This window comes from Humulus lupulus, chromosome 6, assembly GCF_963169125.1.
Source record: "Humulus lupulus chromosome 6, drHumLupu1.1, whole genome shotgun sequence".
Classification (NCBI taxonomy): domain Eukaryota; kingdom Viridiplantae; phylum Streptophyta; class Magnoliopsida; order Rosales; family Cannabaceae; genus Humulus; species Humulus lupulus.
In genome coordinates, this window is record NC_084798.1 from 222,122,264 (window position 1) to 222,148,280 (window position 26,017).

At 29.2% G+C, this 26,017-nt stretch overlaps 3 protein-coding genes and 2 pseudogenes across 3 annotated transcripts; 3 read left to right on the forward strand and 2 right to left on the reverse strand.

The window, feature by feature from the left end:
• Positions 1–97: 97 nt before the first annotated feature.
• Positions 98–8,102, forward strand: LOC133783522 (wall-associated receptor kinase-like 9). The gene is made up of 3 exons (XM_062223178.1): positions 98–1,199; positions 2,998–3,105; positions 6,787–8,102. Exons 1-3 carry the CDS (start codon positions 293–295, stop codon positions 8,001–8,003), a joined length of 2,232 nt encoding a protein of 743 aa, XP_062079162.1. The 5' UTR covers positions 98–292; the 3' UTR covers positions 8,004–8,102.
• A 2,589-nt stretch (positions 8,103–10,691) lies between these two features.
• Positions 10,692–12,584, reverse strand: LOC133783525 (cytochrome c oxidase assembly protein COX15-like; annotated as a pseudogene).
• A 67-nt stretch (positions 12,585–12,651) lies between these two features.
• Positions 12,652–13,433, reverse strand: LOC133786166 (cytochrome c oxidase assembly protein COX15-like). The gene is made up of 2 exons (XM_062225376.1): positions 13,368–13,433; positions 12,652–13,005 (listed from the first exon to the last, which is right to left on the reverse strand). The coding sequence occupies exons 1-2, from the start codon at positions 13,431–13,433 to the stop codon at positions 12,652–12,654; spliced, it is 420 nt and encodes a 139-aa protein (XP_062081360.1).
• A 4,254-nt stretch (positions 13,434–17,687) lies between these two features.
• On the forward strand, positions 17,688–18,339 carry LOC133784545 (multiple organellar RNA editing factor 3, mitochondrial-like; annotated as a pseudogene).
• Positions 18,340–21,563: 3,224 nt separating this feature from the next.
• Positions 21,564–25,304, forward strand: LOC133786167 (wall-associated receptor kinase-like 9). The gene is made up of 4 exons (XM_062225377.1): positions 21,564–22,363; positions 22,977–24,182; positions 24,838–24,871; positions 25,076–25,304. Exons 1-2 carry the CDS (start codon positions 21,616–21,618, stop codon positions 24,179–24,181), a joined length of 1,953 nt encoding a protein of 650 aa, XP_062081361.1. The 5' UTR covers positions 21,564–21,615; the 3' UTR covers position 24,182; positions 24,838–24,871; positions 25,076–25,304.
• Positions 25,305–26,017: the final 713 nt, after the last annotated feature.

A 26,017-nucleotide genomic window follows, 5' to 3' on the forward strand; every position in this document is an offset into this window, starting at 1 on the left:
GTAGTATATTCCTGGGAAAAGTAGAATAATATATAAAATTCAATGGTATCATTCTTTTAATTTCGACATGATGCAAATATTTTATATCTGGCATATCATATTGCCATAACTTTAATAGTGTAAGAATGAAAAAAAAAAGTAATATTTCATGCATATCTCGACTGTTTTAAAAAAAAAAAAAAGACATCACCTTTTATTAGATAAATTTCTTACTGTTTTTATTTTTTTAGATAGGAGACTACGTCAAAGTGATCATTAATAAAGAAGAAAGAAGAAAATTGTAGTGACTACTATGCTGAACTACTACTTGTTTGTTATCATAACTGGATGGTTCTTAATGGCAAGGTCGTCAACAGAACTAGCTATACTTGGTTGTCCAGAAAAGTGTGGAGATGTAACTATCCCATTCCCATTCGGAATTGGATCGTCCAATTGTTTTCTTAACAAATGGTTCGAAATCTCCTGCCACAACTCTACTACGCCTTTCCTCGAACACACTCAACTACAACTACAGGTACTTAACATTTCTATACTTGATAATTATAACGGTAGACCACCATCGGAATGGGTTCAGGTGAGAAGCCCCATCAGTTTCTTCAACTGTGCAAATAAGACAAGCAAAAAATCAGCAAATTTAACAGGAAGCCCCTTCTACTATTCTTTTTACAATGACTTCATTGCAGTTAGTTGTGGTCTTGTTGCCAAGTACCAAATAAGGAGTGGTATCAGCCTCGTCCAGGATGGGTGCACCAGCAGCAGTTCCACCTGCTCATCATCATCCAATAGTAGTAATAATGTTGATTTTAGTAATTGCCACGATGGCGTTAAATGTTGTCGTGCTTATTTCGAAGGTGGTGACAGCTTCAAAATCTCCATGGATAATGATTCTAGTACGACTCTTGCAACAAATCGTGATAACGAATATTGCAAATATGCGTTCGTGATAGATCGTTCTGAAATTGATAAATACAAAACATCCCATGATTTGGATTATTATGTTCCCGCCCTACTAAGTTGGTCCCTTAACAGTACGTATTTCGACATATTTAAAACACATGTTATCCCAACCAGAACCACATCTAGCAGCTTCGAATGCGACGGCTATGATGGTACTTTAAATTCCTCTCTAGATCCGATATCCAGCTGTTACTGCAGTAAAGGATTTCGAGGGAGTGCGTACATTCAGGACGGGTGTCAAGGTAATCCTCAATCCATCACTAATATTATTTAAATTAATTCATATATATATATATTCTTGGATGTTTTTGTTAGTTATGTATAACAAAATTAAGCTATGACTAACAATCTCAAAACATGTAAAATGATAATCAAATGTGAAATAATTGTGTATATATATAAGTTATATAAACTTAATTAAAGAGCATATATTTTTTAACATGATAAATGTCATTAATTAGATTTGATGTAATTACATACATTATTTGCTAAATATAATAAAATTATGTAAAACTATAATTTTTTTATAATGAATTTTAATATTAAATTTTATAATTTTTGTTATAGTATGAAAATTGTGTTTCAATTTCTATTTATAAATATTATTAACAAATATAATAAAATAATAAATTATTAGAAATAGGAATACATGATCACTTTTTATTTATAACTTTCTTTACCCAAATTCTTCATCTGTGCTCAACTAATTCTTCACATATGATATTTTTTTAATATTGTTTCCAATGAGTAAGATATTATCTACATAAAAAACTAGGAATACAACTATTTGATTTGCACTTAGTTGGTAAACACAAGGCTAGTCAATATTTTGTTAAAAGTGATAGGTTTTGATTATCTCATCAAACTTAAGATTTCAAGAACGAGAAGCTTGCTTAAGATTTCAACTTGCAAAGCATTCTAACTTATCCATATAAATAAATGACTTCTTCAAGCTAAAATATGTCTTTTTCATTTAATTTATGAACATAAATATTGGTTGATGACTTGACTATTGGACCACATCAAGTACTAGTTCTAATACATGGACCAAACACAGATAATTAAAAAGGTAGGGTCTAAGCAAATTAAGACTTTTTCTATCCTCGAGTCTTCTTTCTTGGTTCAGCTAAGACTTTTCAATGGTGGATATGTTTTTTCAATATTTGCTTTTTCTTTTGTGTTTGAAACAATTCCATTATTATGTAGGGTAATTCTATAATCATCCCCCAAAAGGGGCATACCATTACATTTTTCTTGTTTTCGGCACGTGAAATTTTTGTATGAAATAGATTTGTTTGATCCTTGGTTTCTACAAAAAAATTTAGTTTTAGTTATAATAAATTTTGTGACTAAAATCAAAAAATTTGTGACTAAAGAAAAATCATCTTACCTATGTCATTACTAAAAAGTCTGTGGCTAAAAGTATATGTAAAAAAAAATCACAATTTATTGTCACTAAATGTATTTTTAGTCACAACAAACTTTATCACTAAAATTAATAGGTTGTGACTAATAAAACTATTTAAATTAACATTTTAAGTTGACGAAAAACGGCGTCAACAGTAACATTTAAATTTATATTAATACAATTATTAAATATCTAGTCTTGTATTATATATTCTTATAATAATAGTATTTAATAACATTTGAATTTAAATTTAAATGCATATTAATATAATTATTTTATATATAGTCTTATATTAAATATTATAATAATAATATATTTTATAATATTTGAATTTATATTAATATAATTAATAAATATTATTTTTTAATAAATTTTAAAAATATATTTCGTTAAATATTTAAAATATTCTGTTAAAGTTAACAAAACAAATTTTTAAAGTCAAGAATTTCTGCACTTTTTATATAGAAAGATTTATGAGTTCCTCATAAATATAAAGGTTGTTCATAAATGCAATTAGTTAAGACTTATTATTATAGTTACAGTAATTTTTTTTATAATATATATATGATAATAAATAAATAAATAATAAATTTTATATTAACTAAAAAAATTATGTGCTATTTAATTCTCAGATATTAATGAATGCATAGAGGGAAGAGCGTTTTGCTCCGGAGGATCTACTTGCGTGAACACTTTCGGGGACTATCGCTGTAGTTATAAACGCAAAGCTATCTTTATAGGTATGTCTTTATACCCAATGCATATATATATATATATATATACACTAGTGTAAGGCTCGTGCCTAAGGCACGAGCAATCCGTTGACAATATTATTTTTTCTCTTGTGTTTTGCTTCTTGTCAGGAGACTCAAAATAATTTCAAAATAAATGAGTAAAAAAATATATTTGCGTTTTGTATTTTTGTACGTGAAGAAAGTAATAATAATAATATAAACAAATAGTTCATAATTAATAATTAGTTACTCTCGGGTTTGAAAATTGAATTACATAAATTACTTATTGAATTTAAGTTTTTTTTTTTATTATTATTATGTATTTTTCCACTCCTCTAGTTCTCTGAACATTTTTCTTTGTTTAATAAATTCATAGTCTGTGAAAAGATAACTTGGTTGTAAACTAATATTTTTCGAAATATTTCATGAGACTATTGACAACTTCACAAATAGTTTACTAATTTGGCAGAAATAAAATGCCTCATTCTCCCATTAAAAAAATAATAATGACTACATTGGAAATCAATAAATTATAGATATAATTATTCTTAAAAACTTCAATGATGTGTAAAGTAAAAATTAAATGAGGAGATTCAATAGAAAATAAAACTAACACAGTTATTACATTAATACAGACAATTTATTTAAATGATGAAAAAAGAACACAGTTTCATTACATAATTTTTAAAAAATACTATTAAAAAATAAACCTCAATACAAAATAAGAGAAGAAATGGAATAAAAATAGAAATATTCGAATAAATTTTACTGAGTAATTAATTTAAGAAAAAACGAAAGTATACAATGATAGTATTAAAACATTACATGATGGATGATGGTTCCACATAAGGAAAAAAAACTTGAGAAGACAAGAAAAAGTAACAAAAAATATAACAAGTAAATAATATTAATAATAAAAGATAAGTGTCAAATTTTTATTTATTCAATAAAAGACAAAATAATGTAATACGTAATTTCTATACGTGTGATGATTTTATGATTAAAGAAATATAAAAAAACAAAATAAGTAAAAAAAAACAAAAAAGAAGGATGTGCAATTTATCACAAAATATTTTGGTCTTGAAAATTCTCTTGAACAAGCCCAAACCTGGGTTTATATAGATGTAGCAACTAATTATTTTGGCAGCAAAAGCCTAATTGAAGCTATGACCCCGGCATTATTATTTTTTAGATATATATATATATATATAGTATAGATATATAGGAGATTAGTTGTAAAAATACATGCTCTCCATTAAAATAGATCATATTATAAAATCAAGAATTTGGAGAAACAAATAAATATATATCTTATCGTAAAATTATGCAAATAATTTTACAAATATAATTAAATGAGATTTATGAGCATATATACATATATTTTTTTAGAATCAATTGAACATCCAACAATAAAAAAATTTGTATAAATATAACACGTGGTGGATGGTGTGTCAATTTCTGCAACAAAAAAAAAAAAAGTAAGACTGAAGTAGGAACAACCAGGTGGAAACAGTATAAAGATGGTGAGATGAGAAGTATGTAGTTAATAAGATATATAATAAACAAAATAAAATTTGGTGTTAAATTACAATAAACTCCCTAGAAGAAGCTAAAATAAAGGGTATAAAAGTAAGTAAGAAAGTAGTATATGTAAGATAAGAAAGTATACAAGTAATAATTATTTAATAATAAAATTGTTTAATAATATATACTTCTTACTATATATATATATATATAACTTTTTAATAAGAGAAGACAAAAAAATAGATGACCAGCGATGAAACGGTAATAGTGAACAAAAAAAGAAAAACAGCAATGTAATCAGCTATCACTACCAGACAAAAAAAAGGATGACTCAAAAAAATTATCCGTGCATATATATAGTATAGATATATAAAATTTTCTTTGTATGTATGTGTGATTATCTATTCATCATAAAATAATATTTTTTAGTGCTTAATTACGTAAAACATAGTAAAAATTCATAATAGTAGTGCATCTAGGAATTCATTCCACCAAAAATAAAAATCAATAATAATATATATTGGAAATATATAATGGAACAAAATTTAAAAATTACACACATATATATACTAGATACAAGCACGTTTGCTTAGTTTTATTTATAGAATTTATTAATTATTTTTATTAAATTTATATTAATGTCATATAAATTTTGAAATAAATATCATATTTTAATTAAATAATTTATTTATTTTTGTTTAAGTTTATATTTGTTCTAATTTTTGAATTTGGGAGTGATAACAAGAGATTATATACTATATGTTTAATGTAATATTAAATATTATACGTAGATTTTAAATTTAATTTTCTTGCTATTTTTTTTTTTAAAAAATTGTTGCTAATTCATAGTATATTATATTATATGTTTAATATGATATTATTCTAACAAGTGAGTTTAAGTTTAATTAAATTTTATTTAAGTTATAAAACATATGATTTTATTATTTTTAAATAATTATCATTATAAAATATCTCAAAAATATCATATTTTAATTTGTTTAATTATTTATAGTTTTAAAATAATTATCATTGTAAAATATCTTATTTTAATTTGTTTAATTATTTATTATTTTTAAATAATTATCATTATAAATATCTCAAAAATATCCTAATTTAATTTTTTTCAATTATTTATTTTATTTTATTTAAATTTAAGTGTTTACAAACTACCGTTAAATATAAGAATATTCTATTAAATATAAAAATATTTCGTTAAAGTTAACATTAACAAAATAAAAACTGTTAAAATCAAGAATTTCCCTTATCTACACATTTATTATATAGAAGAGATATACAAATTAAATAATAAAATAATGTAATTGGGATATCTATTCTACTATTAGAACTCATCTATCCACCTGATCTCTCATTTTTACAAAAAATCTTATACTTTTACTCACAACAAATTTTGTGAGTAAAAGAGCTTCATTATATTATATTTTAATTTTGTTATTAATATTTGAATTATAGCACATTTCCAAAAGAAATAATTACATCTTAACTGTTAGGTACCTACGATTACCAAAAAAGCGTAGCAGGATGTATTTTTGATGCAAAAGAAAAAAACTTAGGAATTTAACTGTAATCGTGTTGAGAAATTATGTATTTTTACCGCCAATATCCATATATTTTAATTAATCATATTTTTAATAAAAATTTATAAATATATTTTAAATCTATCACAAATTTTAATTAAATAAATTGAGGCTTTTTTGTCACCCAACTACCCTAAAGTTTGAGGTTTGTACGCATCTAGACAATCTTTTTTTTCAGCGAGAAAAATACCAGAAATTAGTATAATAGTTGTTCTGTCACTCTTTCTATTGATCTTAGTTTGCATTGTAATTTAAGAAAAACACAAAAAATTATTTTGCATTGTATTTTGAACAATATTTTTATCAAATGAATAATAGTATATTTCATTATCTAGCCTAGAAACCAAAACAGAAAGAAAAAAAAGCAAATGTTTGATAAATTTCAATTTATATATTATAAAACTTATATCAAAAAATTAAATTTTAGAAGAATAGAAATAAGAATATTAAAAACTCAGTTTAATTTATGCTTATTTAAAATTACAAACTAATTAAGAATAAGTTTTTAAAAAATTCCATATTTCTATAAATGAATGATTATGTTTATTTATTCATACATGATAAACAGGTGTGGGGAGTCCTCTTGGATTATTAGTTCTACTTTTTAGTATATGGAGACTATACATATTCATAAAGAAAAGAAAAGAAATTAAACACAAGAAAGCATTTTTCAAACGAAATGGTGGCCTTTTGTTGGAACAACAGATACACTCAAGTGAAAACAATGTCGAGCAAACGAAGTTGTTCAAGTCAAAAGAGTTAGAGAAGGCAACTGATAATTTCAATATAGACAGAGTTCTTGGGCAAGGAGGCCAAGGCACTGTGTACAAAGGAATGTTGGAAGATGGAAAGATTGTTGCTGTAAAGAAGTCTAAAATAATTGATGAAGCCAAACTCTCTGAATTCATCAATGAAGTTGTCATTCTTACACAAATCAATCATAGAAATGTTGTCAGGCTATTGGGATGTTGTCTGGAGACAGATGTTCCACTTCTAGTTTATGAATTCATCCCAAACGGAACACTTTCTCAGTATATTCATGACAAAAATGCAGAGTTTCCTTTCACATGGAACATGAGATTACGAATTGCAACTGAAGTTGCAGGAGCTCTTTCATACTTACACTCAGCAGCTTCTTTTCCAATTTATCATCGAGATGTCAAGTCTACAAACATACTCCTTGATGAAAAATTCAGAGCAAAAGTTGCAGACTTTGGTACATCAAGAACTATCTCCTTAGAGCAAACTCACCTGACCACTTTAGTTTATGGCACATTTGGCTATCTAGATCCAGAATACTTTCAGTCTAGCCAATTCACAGATAAGAGTGATGTTTATAGTTTTGGAGTGGTTCTTGTCGAGCTCTTGACCGGACAAAAAGCAATATCTGCAACAAGGTCAGAGGAGGAAGGAAGAAGTTTGGCAACATATTTCATGATGACGATGGAGGAAAAGAGCAGTAAATTGTTCGACATTCTTGATGGTCAAGTTCTCAAAGATGCGCCAAAAGAAGAGATCTTAATTGTTGTTGATATTGCAAAGAGATGCTTACATTTGAATGGAAGGAATCGACCTACCATGAAAGAAGTAGCAAAGGAGCTAGAGAGGATTCAAGGCATTGATAATAAAGATTCCAATGGTATTCAACATAATTATGAAGATTTAGCATATGCACAACCTGAAATTGCAGACTACTCTTGGAATGTTTCCACATCGTCAACAGGGTTAGCTTTTGATAGTGCTGCTACTAGCTTCTCGTTGCATCAAGAATTACCATTGTTATAAGGGTGAACAAATAGTAATATCCTTTTTGTACGTAGAACTCTTCACTTATTTTTTTCTATCTCGAATTTAGAGATCAATTATATATTGTGGTTTACTTTATTGGTTAATATTGTTAACTTTGGTTTCGTCTGATTGTATAAGCATTCAATGCTTGGTACTTTTACTATGTAATATAATATAGTAGTATTCTTGTTTTTGTATAGTTTTGGCCTTTTTATTTTTCCAATTAGTTCTTTTTATACGAATTTTTATTGCCCACTATCTAATAAATATTATCCTTACAGATAGGTGAGAATGATGGTGAACATCATATTCACACAAATATACATTTCAATCTCCTTATCGATACTCGATCTCTTCTGGTACGAAACACAGCATTTCTTTACTCTTAATATATTTTTTCGTCTAAATATATAATTTATTTATTGAAAGAAAAATCAATGTGGAGTGGTTCTTGTTGAGCCCTTAATTGGACAAAAAGCAATATCTACAACAAGGGTTAAAAGAAGGAAGATGTTTGGCGACATATTACACAATGACAATGGAGGAAAAAATTAGTCTCTTTGACATTCTTGATGATCAAGTTATCAAAAATGAACCAAAAGAAGAGATCTTAATTGTTGTTGACCTTGCACATAGATGTTTACATTTGAGTGGAAGGAATCGACCTACCATGAAAAAAGTAGCAATGGAACTAGAGATGATACAAATAATTGATAAAGATTTTAAGGATAGTCAACATAATTATGAAAAGCTAGAATATGCACAACCTAAAATTGTGAACTACTTTTGGAATGTTTCAGTCATCGAAAGACCAAATATTGTAGTCGTGTAAGAGTATTCCCAATGGAGAAGGTAAAATATTTTATTCTTTATAATATAGAGAAAAAATAGTTAAATAGTCTTCCAATGAATGGTGTAAACTTATATTTTTTTTACCTAAATGAATAATATTTCTCTATATGTAGTGAAACACTATTCATCAAGCTATAAATATTTTATTATTTTTTATAAAATTTTGTATGTATATATATATGAGTGTGATACTATTATATATTTAATTATTTTATTTCTTAAAATGAATAAAATATTTTTTAAAAATATAATATTTAAATGATGTAGAGAAAAATTAGAGAAGCTGATGTGTGATATAATGTAAAAGTTTGAGATAAATAATAATAAAGTATGTTTTGGTGATGTATTTTGTAATATAGAGGAGAACATCCATTGTGAGTGCTCTAACACGTGCAACTACCATATCCCAACCATCTTCTAAGCATTAAGAGGTCCTCCATTTACAAGTAGCTCCAATCCTTCATTACTTTTTGCATTAAGAGACTGCACGGTGGAAACATTTCTCAAAGATGCATGGCACATACTGACCTTGAATTGCATTATAAACTTGTTACTGATTTTAGAAATATAGGGTATTTGATAGGAATTTCTCTTATTAGATGGTACTAAAATTATTATATTTCAATGTGTTACTAAATTAGTGTATAAAAAAAAGATTAATTTGTATATTATAGAAATTTTTTTGACCAAAATAGTGCAAAATGTACCATTTGTTACTATTTTTTTTACAAATGTAGGAACCTGATAGGAAAATTATATTTCAATGAAAGAGAGGATATTAAATATGTATATTTCCTGTTTTTTTTATTTTTATAGTTTGGTTGGTCAGTTATGATTATAGAAACTAAACATGATCACATACATGGTTTTATCAGATGATGAATAGGCACACAATAGTTTGGTATTTAAATGTCAACGAAAATGAAAGTTTTAGTATTTTAGCACTAAATTTCTTAATCAAATATTTGTGTCGTGGGTCGTCAAACAAATTTCATCTCAACTTTTCTTCAATCTAATTAAATTGAAGAAAATCTTCAAGCAGTCAAGAATAAAGCTTTTTGATTAATAATTGCTTACAAATAAACAACATATGATGTAAAATTGACATAGCAGAGATTGCAAAACAAAGCTCTTATTAATACCAAATGGACTGGAGGTGTGTAATATTGCGAAGATTGATTTTTCTTCATTAATTTGTTTACCAACTTCCATCAACATGGTCTCAATATTATTTGCTATTAAGACTTAGTTGTTTGTATTGCACTAACAATTTACGTTTTCTACCTAGCTGAATCAGGTATGTAATCTATATTCTTTAATTATTTATTATATACAAAATTATTAATAAAATGTTCTATGAATATCCAACTCAATGCTAGACTTACAATATTGTACAACTTGTTGAAAGTTGACCAAAGAAGAAATTGATTGATCAACCCTTTTCTCATATCTATTTTTTTAATCTCAACATATTTATGATTTTTTTTTCTCGTACTAGGATTGGTTGAGTAATGGGCAGAGTAGTAGTAAGTATATATTCTTTTGGTTGTTGGGAGAGACATATGAAGAGACATATTCCAGACTTGACCTTGCCGTTAACAACTCTGTTCACTGCCAATGATACAAACTAAATGTTCTGCTTCTGTATGCACTTCTCATTTTGGTGCACATTTTATGTACATATATCATTATTGTAAAACTTATTACAATATCACAATTGGATAACTATTTTATAGTATAATTTATTACAACACAAATTTAAACAATATAACATGCATTATTGTAATACTTTATCTAGTCTCGTGCTATTCTTTATCACCACTCTCTCACAACCTCATTCCAATGTACAAATATCTTATCTGATCAATCAATGTTCTCTGGTACGTCTTCTTCGATCAAGCTTTTTCTAGTTGATCTCCATGAACGAAAATGTGGTAAGTTTCTTTAACCACAAAGGCCCTTGTAACATGAAGCACCATCCAGGAAGGAAAATTGTCCTTGTATTATTTTTTCAATTTATAACGTTTCAAGTTCCACAATGAGGAATTGAATAAATCACATTAGCTAAACAAGAAGAAGAAGAAGAAAAACAAAGGCCGAGCATTATGCGTTTATGAAACAAATTTTTCTTATGACAAAATAAGAAAGAACTCATGATCAGAGACACCAACCAAAGGGGTAGGATCTGCATAAATTTGTGCAGTAAGCTAGATTGTCTTGGCAACTTTAGGCAGAGATTTAAGAAGAGAGGGTGATGGCTTCCTCAGAGTGTGAATGAGAAGGATCATCAGTGACATTAGTGTCAAAGCCCCAGCTTGATGAGCACTGCCCAGGGAAACTGGCACGTATGACAAAAGGGTCGATATCCCCAAGGTAACCTGCAATGATTACAAGAATGATCATCAAATATCATTCGGTCCTAACTACATGTTCAAGGGGAAGAACCAAGCTTCAGTCTTTAAAGTCAGAAGAACATTAATAGAAATTGAGTTATCGAAACATATGTACCTGAAGACCAGCCATGCCAACAGTGCTTCCAATCAAATATCGAACTGCAGGATGAAGATCCACCTTCCTCGTTAACCACCATAATGAGCCGATTGAAACTAAAGTGGCTGTTGCCAGGATACGATGGTCAAACTATAAATGAGGTTAGAGGAATATTCTATGATCACATTGATGATTATAGGTTCACACGGATTTCAGGAAACTACTGGTCACGCGGAGTTTGACCCACTGAGCTCGTAGTTCAATGGATTAAAATATATTTTTCTGAATTTGAGATCTCGTGAATACCTTTATGAATCAAAATTCAATGACAGACTAAACCTAAATCATGCTAAGGAATTCTCTCACTAATACACGGTAAGGAAACACCACAGGAAAATTACCTGCACCAACGAAGTATTCTCAAAGAAGTTGCGAATAAGTGGCTTCATTTCTAGAACATCCTCAGGTATCCATGTGTCACCCATCTTTGGAAAAGTATTGTAGGCATGTCCCTGGAAATTCACAAAATCATTATCACAATACGCTACTAGCAAAAAAAACAAAACAAAAAACCATACCACCTACAAATTAATTTGTTAAAAACTGAGCAATACAATAACAGTTGAAGTTACATACAGCATCATTTCCTGCAACAAATGCTCCTGAGACAGCAGTAATGCCGACGAGTAAGCTGACAGGAAGAGCAAATCTCTTTACTTTTGCAGCACCCTTAACCCAGGACATTGATTCTGCAGGTGGTTCGGGCATTACCACCGAGAGACCTGTCCAAAGAAGGCCGCTGTATATAACAAATGCCGAAGTGAGATGAGCTGCAAGCCGATACGGGCTTACTCTAGGCTGTGCATATTCAGATGGTGGTTCCTATTTGAAAAAAGAGAGATCATTTAAAAGGTGCAAACCGCAACATTTTTCGATTCAAATTTGCAAATACACTTAATATAAGGTGTCCTACCTCTAAACCACTTTTAACCATCCACCATCCAATCAGACCCTGCCCAGCACCAAGGGCGAAAAGAGTAGAGAGTTTCAGTCCAAGTCGTACGGTAATATATCCCTTACGAAGAAAATATGAAAATGGCAAAGCAAACATGATACCAAGAGCTATTCCATCCAGTATATAAATTTGAAATCATCAATGCTCATTCCTCGATTAACCCTGCAAAAACCATCATCCATAAATTCAAAAAATATTAATAAGATTATAGCAAATGCCATAAAATAATCCTTGTCCGAACTCCAAAAGAGTTCACCTCAAAACCGTTAAAAACTAGAAAGCTAAGCATCACAAACCATTAGCAATGCTACAAATACATGTACTGTTCTTTTCTTTCACTGATCGCTTATATTCAGGGGATTGCTTGTACTTCTCGAATTCCTGTAACCATTCCTCATCAGATAGAGGAGGGAGCCCACCACTGAACTTCCAATCAGTCATCGAAAGACCAGATCTTGTTAGTCGTGTAACACCTCCAAGTACGACCATACTAAACACCCAAGCAGCAGAGCCAAAGAGCCATATCCTAACCATTTTCTGAGCACGAGGTCCTCCATTTACAAGTAGCTTCAGTCCTTCATTACTTTTTGCATTAAGAGATTGGGCGGTGGAAACATTTCTCAAAGATGGCACATACTGACCCTGAATTGCATTATAAACTTGTTACACAAGTATTATGATAGGCCACCCTTGACGTATGTGTATGCTAGGGGGGTAAGAAGGGATGACAGGTCAGCAAGTAGTTAGAAGGGCTGGGGTACAATGTATTGGGGTACAGAATAGAGCTGTGAGCTTGAGTATTAAAGGGGAGTATTACGTATTATGTTCTTTGTGCTGTAAGAATTGTGTTGTATTTGGAGAGAATCCCAGCTCTCGAATTCTGGGTATTTTTTAATGAAAAGGCAGCAAGGGAATTCAAGCTTATGAATCCCTGATTTTATTCACTTCTGAGTTAATTTCTGTTAAGCTTTACTGTGATACATACCATATTACATTTAAATTACATGAACATGATACATGAATTGTGTTCCAATTCCCAAGTGAAACTGAGTTAGAACAAGGACTTTCATTACATTTAATTGTCATGGAATACAGGGTCGCCATAAGAAACACATAATATCAAAAGCAAAAATATGCAACTATCGACTTTTCTGCTTTTGTGGTTACTTCCCTCTATCAAATTAGCAATTTAGAATATAATAGCTGAATATGTAGCTAGGAACTTAGATACCCAAAAACATATATATATATATATATATATATATATATATATGATACTTACAAGAAATAAATTTTAAAGCAGGGAATGAGGTCGAAATGGCATTTATGAAACCAATGAATTTTTGGAAGTTGAAATTTTTAAACTTTAATCTTGGGTTACTGCTAGCTGATGCAGTAAGAAGTAATGATGCTCAACTAAAATATAAATATAAACTTAAATGTAAGAGCACATACTGATATGAAGCAAAGAACAAAAAATCTAGAAAACAAAATAAAAAGAAAGACAGCAGACAAGGAACCAGCCATTTAAGTCCTAAGAACCAATATATGTAAATATATATCTATATACTTATATCATAGCACAAAAGTTAAAAAAAAAATTGTTTTCTGCATATCCCAAGCTATGATTTTTAAAATATCTACAACTGCAATGACAGTTTACAGAACTCCACAATCAAATCTATGACTACTATGACAATGCTTTATGGATTACATATATATAAAAAATGAGAAAGTAGTCATTTTGGGTGTCTCGAAATGGCATTTAATGAAGTTGAAGCTAATCAATTCAGCTCAAAGTGTTTGAAGTTGGTTCAAGTTTCCACACAACAAAATTTAGCAAAGTACAATCTCTTAGTTCTAAAGATAAAGATAGAAGAACCTTAGGGGAAGATCGGAAGTCATGCAGAATTCTCCGTACGATTCCAGTGGAGAAAAATCTAGATGTCTCCTCCCTTGCAACTCCAGACGAAGATGATGTTGCTTAGGTGAGGTGGTTGTAGAGAGCCTTACGGTTACTCTTCACCAACAAAAATGGTGATAATCGGCTCCGGAACATCTCTCTTTCTTTCTGTCTCAATACCAATGCCAATGTGTGAGGGTTTTACTAGCCCATATAGGGTTTTAGCATCTACTAACTTTTTTTAACAATAAAATGTATTTCTTTGGAAACTAGTAAAATAATTATATCATAAACCATTTTCAAATCACAACTGAGATTCTACTTGCAAGCAACTACAATTGTGGTGTGGTTGGTATAGAAATGGCAAATTCTAAAGGATTTCCAACCTAATCTCATGCCAAGTAACTAAAGAAGTTCGATATAAAGCTTCCTGAAAAAACAAATGTAGAAATTGTTGTTAAAAGTTGAAACATATACAAGAGAAAGATGAAAGTTATTCAATCTAATGATGGGTGTTGAGACATTAGCTTTAGCCATACTATGGTTAATTAAGAACAACAAAACCTTGCACATACTACTAATGACACATGACCCCTTAACTCAATCTTTAGTTTCTACGAACTTTGAACAACGAAACATGAAGCAGTTTGTCGTCACTGTAACCAATTCTTCACACAAACATTTTATCAAACACTACACATACCAACTACAGCACATACATTTTATCGAATACTATCTATCTATCTATATAGATACATATACATATAACAACTAACACAATATTGAATACACAAAGCTATGAAATGGAGACAAGTTGAGCCTGCTCTGAGAGAGAAATGAAAAGGAGAGATTTTTACCATGTGGTAGCTGAGTTGAGTTGAGATGATGAGCGAAGAGTTGGTGAGTGAGGTGTGAGGAGGTCGACGATGACCGTGGGTGTAGCGTAGCAGCTGGTCGGGGCGGCGCGTTGATGAACAACGACGGAGGAGCGTTGAGCTTGAGGTGATCTCTGAAGATTAAAAGAGGTAAGAAGAAGAAGAAGAAGAACGGAGGAGTTTAAATTACAATGATTTATATATAAATATATATATACTAGTTAAAAGCTCGTGACTAAGGCACGAGCAACCGTTAAGAATGTTACTTTTGTTCTAGCATTTTGTTAAAGGAATGAGTGAAAAAATATATTTTTGTTTGAAATTTTTGTATGCGAAGAAAGTAAATAATAATATAAACAAATAGTTCATAACTAATAATTTATTTCTCTTGGCCTTGGAAATTGAATTGAATATTTAAGATTTTTTTTATTATTATTATTATGCTTTTTTGACACTTCTCTATTTCGCTTACAATTTTTCTTTATTTAATAAATTAATATATATATATATTATGAGACTTGATTGTAAACTAATATTTTTCTAAATATTTAATTCAACTATTTACAACTTCCCAGATATTATTTTTTTGTTAGAGTTAAATTATATTTCAAACAATGTATATATATATTACATAAATGACAAGTTGGAGCATTAGTGAAATGAGTCGGTGGGACAATATTTTTTTGTGGAAAAAAAGTAGTCTTAATTAATTGTTTATTTAAAAAAAATTGAGTCTATTATTAAATGTATAAATATTCATGCTTAAAATTATATAAAAAAATAATATTTGAATATTGAGGAATTATATGTTTTTTTGTTTGAAAAATTTGTAAATAGTGTTAAAAGGCTGTAAATTATTTGTTTATAACTTATATGATCTTAGAGAATTAGAATAGTGATATGTGCACTCAAAATATGATCAGTGTAATTGGCTAAAATAAATGTAATTGACTAAGTTAAATTATCGCATCACCATGCGTAATGTTTACTAATTGAAATTGAGTTTAACAGATAGTTTTATATTGTTTATTGAATAGGATCCGTTAGTTGTAATTCTTCTTCTGTCTTTTTGTATTGTGATTTTTCTTTTGCTATTTTTTTCACACACTAATTTACTATATATATATAATACTACTTTTTACTATTTTTACTGTATTTATGATAAGTCAATTATTTTTGTCGTTTAAGTTGCCTAACATAAATAAATATATTTTTCAGTATTTTTGTCACATATATATAAAATAAAAAATTTTATAGTAAACAAAATTCATTCATGCCATATAATAATTACGAAAAACTGTCACTTTACTATTTTGTATTTTATTTATATTATTACTAATATATTTTATATTTTTAATAAAATAAGTTGAACAAACTTAATACATGAAAGATTAGGCTCTACCGACTACAATATAAAATAAGTAAATAAATTTGTTAGAAATATATAAATAGTGTAAACATGTCAAAAAAAAATTGTAATGTAAATTTAATTTTCAAAATAAGTATAAGTATAAAAATCGGAATTGGTAAATAATTATTTCCATTACTTATATAATGTCAATGAAAAGATTTTAACTATATATAAACTAAATAAATAGATATTGTACGTCTCCAAGTAAATTTTAATTTTCTATCACATTATATATAAATATAGTAAGTTCTTTATTTTAATATATTTGTTGTTAGCAAAATAATATAACTAACGGACACATACTATAGTATTTATATGTAATACACGTGGTTGATAATTTTAAGATTGATGATTCAGAAAAAAAAAATGAAAAACATATTAGAAAACAACAAAATAAGAAAAAGACAAAGAAAAAGGAGGACAGAGGAGCTTATTCGTATATATATATATATATATAGTATAGATATATATTGGGTTAATTAGTTGAAGAAAAAGAAAACAAGAACGTCTTTAAAAATATTAATTGTATTTTGGAAAATTATTTGCTTTTTAATTAACTAAAATGGTGGGAATAGTTGTCGTTTTGACCATCATTTTGTCGTACGCCAACGACAGCTCGCAGATACACCAATGACCAAACCATGCAAATGAATACTTTTGGTCAAATTGGTAACCAAATAATACGGCACCGTTTTGGTGATCATTAGTCCAAAGGACATAATGCTACTTATTATACTTAACCATCAATATAATAGTATTAATTGAAATTTACTTCTTTCTGAGCAATTTCATATGCTATAAAGGAGAATTAAGACTATTACTTTGATGTTGTTATATTGATCATCAACTGTCTCGATATTGAATCCATCTAATTGCTGCAACAAAGGAGCATTAAGACCATTAATCAATGAGATGAATACTATAAGAAAAAGGGTAGTTCTTTGTCATTTCACTCCAATTCCTCCATGATCAATAAACACGACAAGTTTCATGAAAAACGACAGCACATTTTTCTTTAAAAATGCCATCCTCCTTGATAAACGACAGTGATCGAAAAAAACGACACCTCTTTGAAAACGATATATTATTTGATAAACGATATGTTTATAAAAAACGACAATATCAAAGAGCTCACTCACGCACTGTCGAAGCTACTAGCTGAGAGCCAACAATGGCGTCCTCCGCTGCCAGGCCTGGCTCATCCTCCATCATCAGCCGGACTCTCTCCCCTTCTCTTTCTTATACCTCATTCTCGATTTTCCATCGCTTAGCTTCGGTGTTAGCTCAGTAAATGTTCCTGTCCGGTTCCAGACTTCCGGGTCCGGTTACTCGCCGCCGAACGACCCGGCTCCGAACTGGAGCAACCGCCCACCTAAGGAGACTATCCTTCTAGATGACTGTGATACGATCACTGGCTTATAGTAATGGAGTTAGCCAATGACCCCAAACCACCTGGGGATGAAATGGTCAATTCTTATGTCAAAACCCTTGCCACTGTTCTTGGGAGGTACTGAGCTAACTCGTTTGATTGTTAAAGGGGTTTGAGAAAAGTTTCAATCTTTTTTAATGGGTTTTAGTGATTTTGTGTTTTAGTGAGGAGGCAAAGAAGAAGATATACTCTGTTTCCACTACTACATACGCTGGTTTTGGTGCTTTATTTTCAGGGGAGCTTTCTATCAAAGTTAGAGGTATATTGAGTATTCATTTTCCTTTCTGGGTTTATGGTTTTATTATTGCTTTGAATTTTGGATTTTTGTTGTTCATGACTCATTTGTTTTAGAGATGTTATTGTTTTAATAAGATTTTGAGTGTTATGCATATTGATGAATATTGAAGAGAAATTTGCAGCTAAGTAAAATCAATGGTAAATTTTCTGATGAATATTCTCTTCGCTATTTTGATCCGATCGTATTATGCCCATACCAAAATGATGACAGGAGTGATTTTTGCCTAAAAAATGTTTACTTGCTGATTTAAATGCAATAATTTTACATTACTTTTGTGATTATTGGTTTCTTTTTAGTTGATGATCTTTCATTTATTGATCCTGGTTTTTCAAGTATATGAGGATTTAGAGCTTTGCTATATATATATATATATATATATATAGACCTTGTTTAGAGTTTGTCTGATTTTTTATTTTGGTTTGATAAAACTAGTGTTCTTTGGGCTTTGCCAGATTCATATCTTGACGTTCACAACAATTATGGAGGTGAGCTTGTCAATGAATTGATTTTTTTGGGGCGAAATATTCATCATTTTTTAAGCTACTTTATTCTGCAACTACTGTTATTTTTTGCCTGCACTTTGGATTCAGGAGATTTATTCATTGATGGGAAAGTGATACCTAGGCCACAGTTCAGGTTCACTGATAGAACAACCATCTAGGAGCAGATTGATAGGCGCAGAGGTGAAATGAGAGAAGCAGACCAAAGATACACTGAAGAAGAGTTGTGCTGAAGAAAGGTAGGTGCCTGTGCTGCATCAGTAGATGCTTAAGGTGAGGCCCAATATTTAACAGGAGATGTTTAAGAAATCATTTCTGAGATTTTGAACAACTTTCGTTTAATTGGAAAATCCGAGGTCGGGATATTGAATTATGATCTTCTTTCTACGATGGTTTAAGATTCTCTTATTGTAATTGTATAAGGTGAACTATGCATGTTCTCATCTGCATCTGTAGTTAGTGCTTTCCTGTGAGTTTCCTTTAATTTAAGGTTACCGAATGGTACTTATTGTTAGAATATGGAATGTGGTTTAGAAAGTAAGAAATGGTGTATGATAAAAAAATATGAAGTTCCATCTAAAAACTAATTGGTGATGAGTAGAGTAACCATATTCATTTCACGAGGGATTTTATTCTCTAATACTTATCCTTTTATTTATTTGACAAATTGATCTCTTTTAGGTGTGTAGGATTGGATAAACTTACTCTTAAAACTCCTTTTCGATCAAACTTACCATCTTTGGTGATTGCATTATCTTTGCCTTTCTAGTGTATATGTTGGTTATTTTTTACTTTGAAACCTGTAGGATATTTTAAACGTTGGCTAATTGTTCTACTTCTTCTGACAAATTGCATTATAGAGCTTGAAGAAGAACATAAATTTTCTTTGAAGTAGTGTCTGATTGGTGCATTCAGAATATGCTGCAACTTCATTTAATTTTCTTATCTTTATTTTTCTCGAATCTAATGACATATATTTGAACAGTTTGATATGATATTATGTGATGGAGCTATGATAGATAATTGAATATTTTGCTCTCATGTTCAGCTAGCAGAATTCTTCCTCATACTTAGCAACTTAGAGCACTCACAGTAGCTCCTTTAAAACAACTATTACTTTAAAAATTTGAAGAAACTTAATTAAATTCACCTCTATCAGCTCTTTTAAATCAATTCTTCATTTTGGAGCTCTTCTATTTTTTTGTTTTGTTTTCTTCAATATACTTGTAGATTTTTAAAGCTCCTTTAAACATTTTTCCTAATTTTTTATTAATTTTTCTTTCTTTCTTTCCCCAAATCTATTAGTTTTTTTATTCATTTTTATTATTTTAATTAATAAAAATATTTAAGGATATAATATTTAAATGATATGAAGAAATATATAAAGAATCAGTTATGAGTTCAATGTAAAATAGAGAAAGTAAAATTTTAGTGATCTATTTTAAATGATAGAGTAGAAGAGCTGCTGGGAGTAAGGAATAATTCTCTATAATTATAGAGAAAATTATTCAAATTACTATCCAATAGCTCCTTTAAACTAATTATCTAAAATAGAATTTCTTTATATTCTTTATTTTCTTATATACATTTATAGATTTTTAAGAGCTCCTCAAAACATTTTTTTTTCTATTTTCTTATTCACTTTTATTTCTTCTCTTTTCAAATTTATTAGTTTTTTTATTATTTTAATTAATTACAATGTTAAAGATATAATATTTAAATGATGTAAAGAAATATATAGAAAAATTGATATATGGTGTACTTTCATGTAAAATAAAAAAAATTGGATTTTAGTGATATATTTTAAATGATAGAGTAGAAAAAGAGTACTCTTAGCATGTAACATGTATAATGACATATTTATGATATGTATAACATTCGAGTGCGATGATATCTAAAATTTGAAATGGAAAAACTTCATTAGGATCTCAAATATGATTTATTTATTTAAAAAATAAAAGTAATATTAAAAAGATTAATGCGAAAATACATATTAAAGATTTTTATTAAAAAAAAAACATATTAAAGACTTGAACGTATATAAATAAACAATTCAATTTTTTAAAAGACTTGAACGTATCACTATATATGCGACATGTCACTTATTGCTTTTTAGCACAAGGTCAAAATGGTCAGCCAAATCCCTTGGCCAACTTGCTTAAAATCAACTCAAATCAACTTTGAGTATTATTCAACTTTTTTAGATGCACTAATATTTTTATTGTATCACTTTAGACTTAAAAATACTCAATTTTGGATGCGTACAATAATAATAATAATTCAAATTTTACATTTTTATTATGTAAAATTATTAAAGTGTTTTACACTTTAGACTTAAAATTATTTTTTTAAATAATAAAAAAAATGAAAGACTTATCAAGTCAAATAAATCCAACGCCTAATTTTCTTCTTTCCTGCTCTTTTTATATTTAATATGTTCAAATTAATAGGGTAGGCCACAGTTCGAGTACTACTTATGTTTGAATATCATAGTATTTATTGACTTGTCTTATAAATTTATGTTCAAATTAATAGGGTAGGCCATGATTTGTAGGGGAAATGTTTGGTTCAGCCAAAGACTTTTCAGTTGTGGATGTTTCCTCAACTCTTCTTTATATATATATATAAATATTCTGATCACTAATGTCACACAACTTTTCTCATCTCTCTCTGGTGGAAATAATATCACAAAGATCACTCCCTTCTGGTACGTATCACAACATATTCTCTTACTGTTTTTATAGATTTGTGTACTTACTGTGTTTTATTTATTTGTTAGATACGATTATACGAGACTACGGCAAAGTGATCATTATAATAAAGAAGAGAGAAGAGAATGGTAGTGACTACTATGCTGAACTATTTGTTTGTTATCATAACTGGATGGTTATTAATGACAACATCGTCAACAGTGCTAGCTATATTTGTCAAACCTGGCTGTCCAGAAAAGTGCGGAAACATAACTATCCCATTCCCATTCGGAATTGGATCGTCCAATTGTTATATTGACAAATGGTTCGAAATCTCCTGTCACAACTCTACTACGCCTTTCCTCGAACACACTCAACTACAACTACAGGTACTTAACATTTCTATACTTGATAATTACGACAGTAGACCATCCGAATGGGTTCAGGTGAGAAGCCCCATCAGTTTCTTCAACTGTGCAAATAAGACAAGCAAAAAATCAGCAAATTTAACAGGAAGCCCCTTCTACTATTCTTCTGAGAATGACTTTGTTGCAGTAAGTTGTGGTGCTTTTGCCAAGTACGAAACAAGGAGCGGTAACAGGCTCGTCCAGGATGGGTGCACCAGCAGCAGTTCCACCTGCTCATCATCATCATTCAATAGTAGTAATAATGTTGATTTTAGTAATTGCGACGATGGCGTTAAATGTTGTCGTAGTACTTCTTTCTCTATAGACAGTGGTGCCAGCTTCAAAATCTCCATGGATAATAATTCTAGTACGACTCTTGCAACAAATCGTGATAACGAATATTGCAAATATGCATTCCTGATTGATCGTTATGAAATTTATAAAAATAAAACATCCCATGATCCTTATTATGTTCCCGCCCTCCTAAGTTGGTCCCTTAATGTTACGTATTTTGACATATTTAAAACACATGTTTTGCCTGCATATTTACAAGAGCAAATTTATTTTTATAGGTATGGTTTTATATACAATGCATATTTATAATTTGGTATGTATGCCTGCTTATCAATTCTTCATAAAATAATATTTTATAATATTAATGCATGCACGGTGTTACTATAAAAGTTTTGAAATTTGAATAATTGGAATTTTGCCACCTTTTTACTCGAACATTACTACAATAAAATAGAGACATTTGCATCCCTTTTTTAAGTGACACAATAGAAATTTCATGTCACTCTACAAAGCAATGTGTGTATGTGGGTCATCTCATAGAGTAAACTTGTTGATATGAATGAACATTAAATAAAAAAAAAATACAAAAGATCAATTTTCATAATACCTTGAAAAATAAGTTATTGTGATAATTCTGTTTATTTATCATAAAATTTATATTTAAAAATTAAAGTTTTGAAGAGAAATAAAAGCAATATAAAGTTTTATTTTATTTACGCCAATTTAATATTACAAACTAATTGTTAATGCTTTGATTAAAAAAATGACATATATTTGTGTTTATTTATTCATAAATTGTTAAACAGGAGTTGGGAGTGCTCTTGGAGTCTTAGTACTTGTTTTTGGTACATGGAGACTATACAAATTCATAAAGAAAAGAAAAGAAATTAAACAGAAGAAAATATTTTTCAAACGAAATGGTGGCCTTTTGTTGGAACAGCAAATACAATCGAGTGAAAACAATGTCGAGCAAACCAAGTTGTTCGATGCAAAAGAGTTAGAGAAGGTAACAAATAACTTTAGTATAGACAGAGTTCTTGGACAAGGAGGTCAAGGAACTGTGTACAAAGGAATGTTGGAAGATGGAAAGATTGTTGCGATAAAGAAGTCTAAAATAATTGATGAAGCCAAACTCTCAGAATTCATTAATGAGGTTGTTATTCTTACGCAAATCAATCATAGACATGTTGTCAAGCTATTGGGTTGTTGTTTGGAGACAGATGTTCCACTTCTAGTTTATGAATTTGTCCCAAACGGAACGCTTTCTGAGTATATTCATGACAAAAATGTAGAGTTTCCTTTTACATGGAGCATGCGATTACGAATTGCAACTGAAGTTGCGGGAGCTCTCTCATACTTACACTCAGCAGCTTCTTTTCCAATTTATCATCGAGATGTCAAGTCTACAAACATACTCCTTGATGAAAAATTGAGAGCTAAAGTTGCAGACTTTGGTACATCAAGAACTATTTCCTTAGAGCAAACACACTTGACCACGGTAGTTTATGGCACATTTGGTTATCTAGATCTAGAATATTTTCAAACAAGCCAATTTACAGATAAGAGTGATGTTTATAGTTTTGGAGTGATTCTTGTTGAGCTCTTGACTGGACAAAAAGCAATATCTGCTGCAAGATCAGAGGAAGGAAGAAGTTTGGCAACATATTTCATAATGACAATGGAGGAAAATAGCAGTAGTCTGTTCGATATTCTTGATGGTCAAATTGTCAAAGATGTGCTAAAAGAAGAGATCTTAATTGTTGCTAATCTTGCACAAAAATGCTTACACTTGAACGGAAGGAATAGACCTACCATGAAAGAAGTAGCAATGGAGCTCGAGAGGATACAAGTCATTGATAATAAAGATGCAAAGGGTAGTCAACATGATTATGAAGAGCTAGCATATGCACAACCTGAAGTTATAGACTACTCTTGGAATGCTTCCACGTCATCAACTTTTGATAGTAATGCATCTAGTTCTTCGTTGCATCAAGAATTACCATTATTATAAGGTATCTTTTTGTAATACTCTTCACTTATATTTTCTTTTTCAAATTTAGATAATTAAAAAACAATAGTATATATTTGCCTGGTCAATTATAATGTGGAATTCTTTATAGGTTGTTGTAGTTTAATAATAATAATAATAATAATAATACAAACAATGTAATTGTAAGAAATAGGCAGAATAAGATATTGTTTTGTATTCGAATTTTAAATTCAAAGTATTTCTTAAATAGTTATTAAAAATGAATTATGTATACATTTTCCTAATAAACTACATATATAACACTTTAACCATTTGTTTTATTTAATCCAGGAACTTTGTGATTGGCTGTAGTGTGTAATGTAATCTATAAGCATATTTCGTTTTATTACACATAATAATAATAATAATAATAATAATAATAATAATAATAATAATTTCTAGAGCTAACTAATAAAGTAATTTTAATAATGTTTATATGTATTGTTTAATCAGTATCCATTTTAATTTATTCCGACATTGATTATAAAGCCAATTGTTATCTATTGTGACAAAAAAATACTTGGGGAAGATTTAGTGTTGGGAATGCTTAAGTTTATTATTATAATTAAATTTAATTAGACAAATATAAGAATTTAAACATATTTAACCGAAGCCTCTCGTTTCTTTGTTTCGTGCAGCTCTCAGCTCACATTATTCTCACGCACCCCACTGGTACAGTCTCTCTCTCATTCTCATTTCTCTTTTTTTTATATATATATATATATATTATGCTGCTGTAGATAAAACTATGCAGTGGAATAGATTCTTGTTTTCATATTGTTGTTTCAACATGATGAATTGTGATCCCTCTTCCTCTGTTAAGCAACTGACGTTGTCAAGTTTGTGTAATATTAATTTTTCTTATGAACTTTTCAGGTTTATCATCCAAAATAATATTTTGGAGAGTCTCTTCTTTATCCTTGGTTCAACAATGGATTTTGTTTGGGGGTGATATTGTAGTCATTTTGCAGAAATATATTGCCTTTGGAAGTTTGTTTTGATGAGTTGGACTTTATTGTATGGAGTTATCAACTTTTTATTTCATGAGACTTTGTTATGAACATTATTTTATATGGACTTTATTATATATGTACGAGACTTTGAATATTTTAGACTTGTTGTAGACTTTTATAAGTGTGAGATTTTAGATAATTTAGACTTGTAATTATCTTTATGTTCAAATTATGTATATTTTAGACTTTATTATGCCGGTACAAGATTTCTATTTATAATGAGAAATACATTTTCATTGTAGAAACATGTGTTATCTTACATAATCACTACAATTTTATTCGAACAAAATATCAAAGAAGAAGAAGACAAAAACCTAAGAAAATAAACCATTTCTACAACCAAAAGATGAAAGACATAATAACCAATGACGAAAATGAAACTATTTGTAGATTGAAACAAAGACCACAACAGGGCTCCGGAGCAAAACAGTACTAAAAAGAAAAATCTCAGAGCAAAGGAATTTAGTTGAGATCTCAATAATACTAAAAAAAAGGTTTGAGAATATAGTAAGGTTTTTGACATGAAAGAAAGGTTTCAAAAGGTAAAAATGATCAGTGAAGAGAAATCAACATTTTCATTCTCATCTGAATTAGTATTTTGTATCCAATTCATTTAGATTTGATGAATTGGATTTCTGGACATGATCATTGTTTATCTTTTATGGCAACTTCCTAAATGTGCGAATATGTCATTGATCAGTGGCACTATATATACATGTTAGTTTTAGAAGTTGACAAGTGTGATAAGTTATTATATATATACTATTGCTACTAAAAGATATTACAATACATATACATATATTAA

Coding starts and splice junctions, on each gene's coding strand:
- LOC133783522 (XM_062223178.1), top strand. CDS start 293: ATGCTGAACTACTACTTGTTTGTTATCATAACTGGATGGTTCTTAATG. Junction 1,200..2,997: donor CATTCAGGACGGGTGTCAAG/GTAATCCTCAAT, acceptor TTTAATTCTCAG/ATATTAATGAATGCATAGAG. Junction 3,106..6,786: donor ACGCAAAGCTATCTTTATAG/GTATGTCTTTAT, acceptor CATGATAAACAG/GTGTGGGGAGTCCTCTTGGA.
- LOC133786167 (XM_062225377.1), top strand. CDS start 21,616: ATGGTAGTGACTACTATGCTGAACTATTTGTTTGTTATCATAACTGGA. Junction 22,364..22,976: donor TTATGTTCCCGCCCTCCTAA/GTTGGTCCCTTA, acceptor ATTGTTAAACAG/GAGTTGGGAGTGCTCTTGGA.
- LOC133786166 (XM_062225376.1), bottom strand. CDS start 13,433: ATGAAAGTCCTTGTTCTAACTCAGTTTCACTTGGGAATTGGAACACAA. Junction 13,006..13,367: donor AATTCATGTATCATGTTCAT/GTAATTTAAATG, acceptor AATGCAATTCAG/GGTCAGTATGTGCCATCTTT.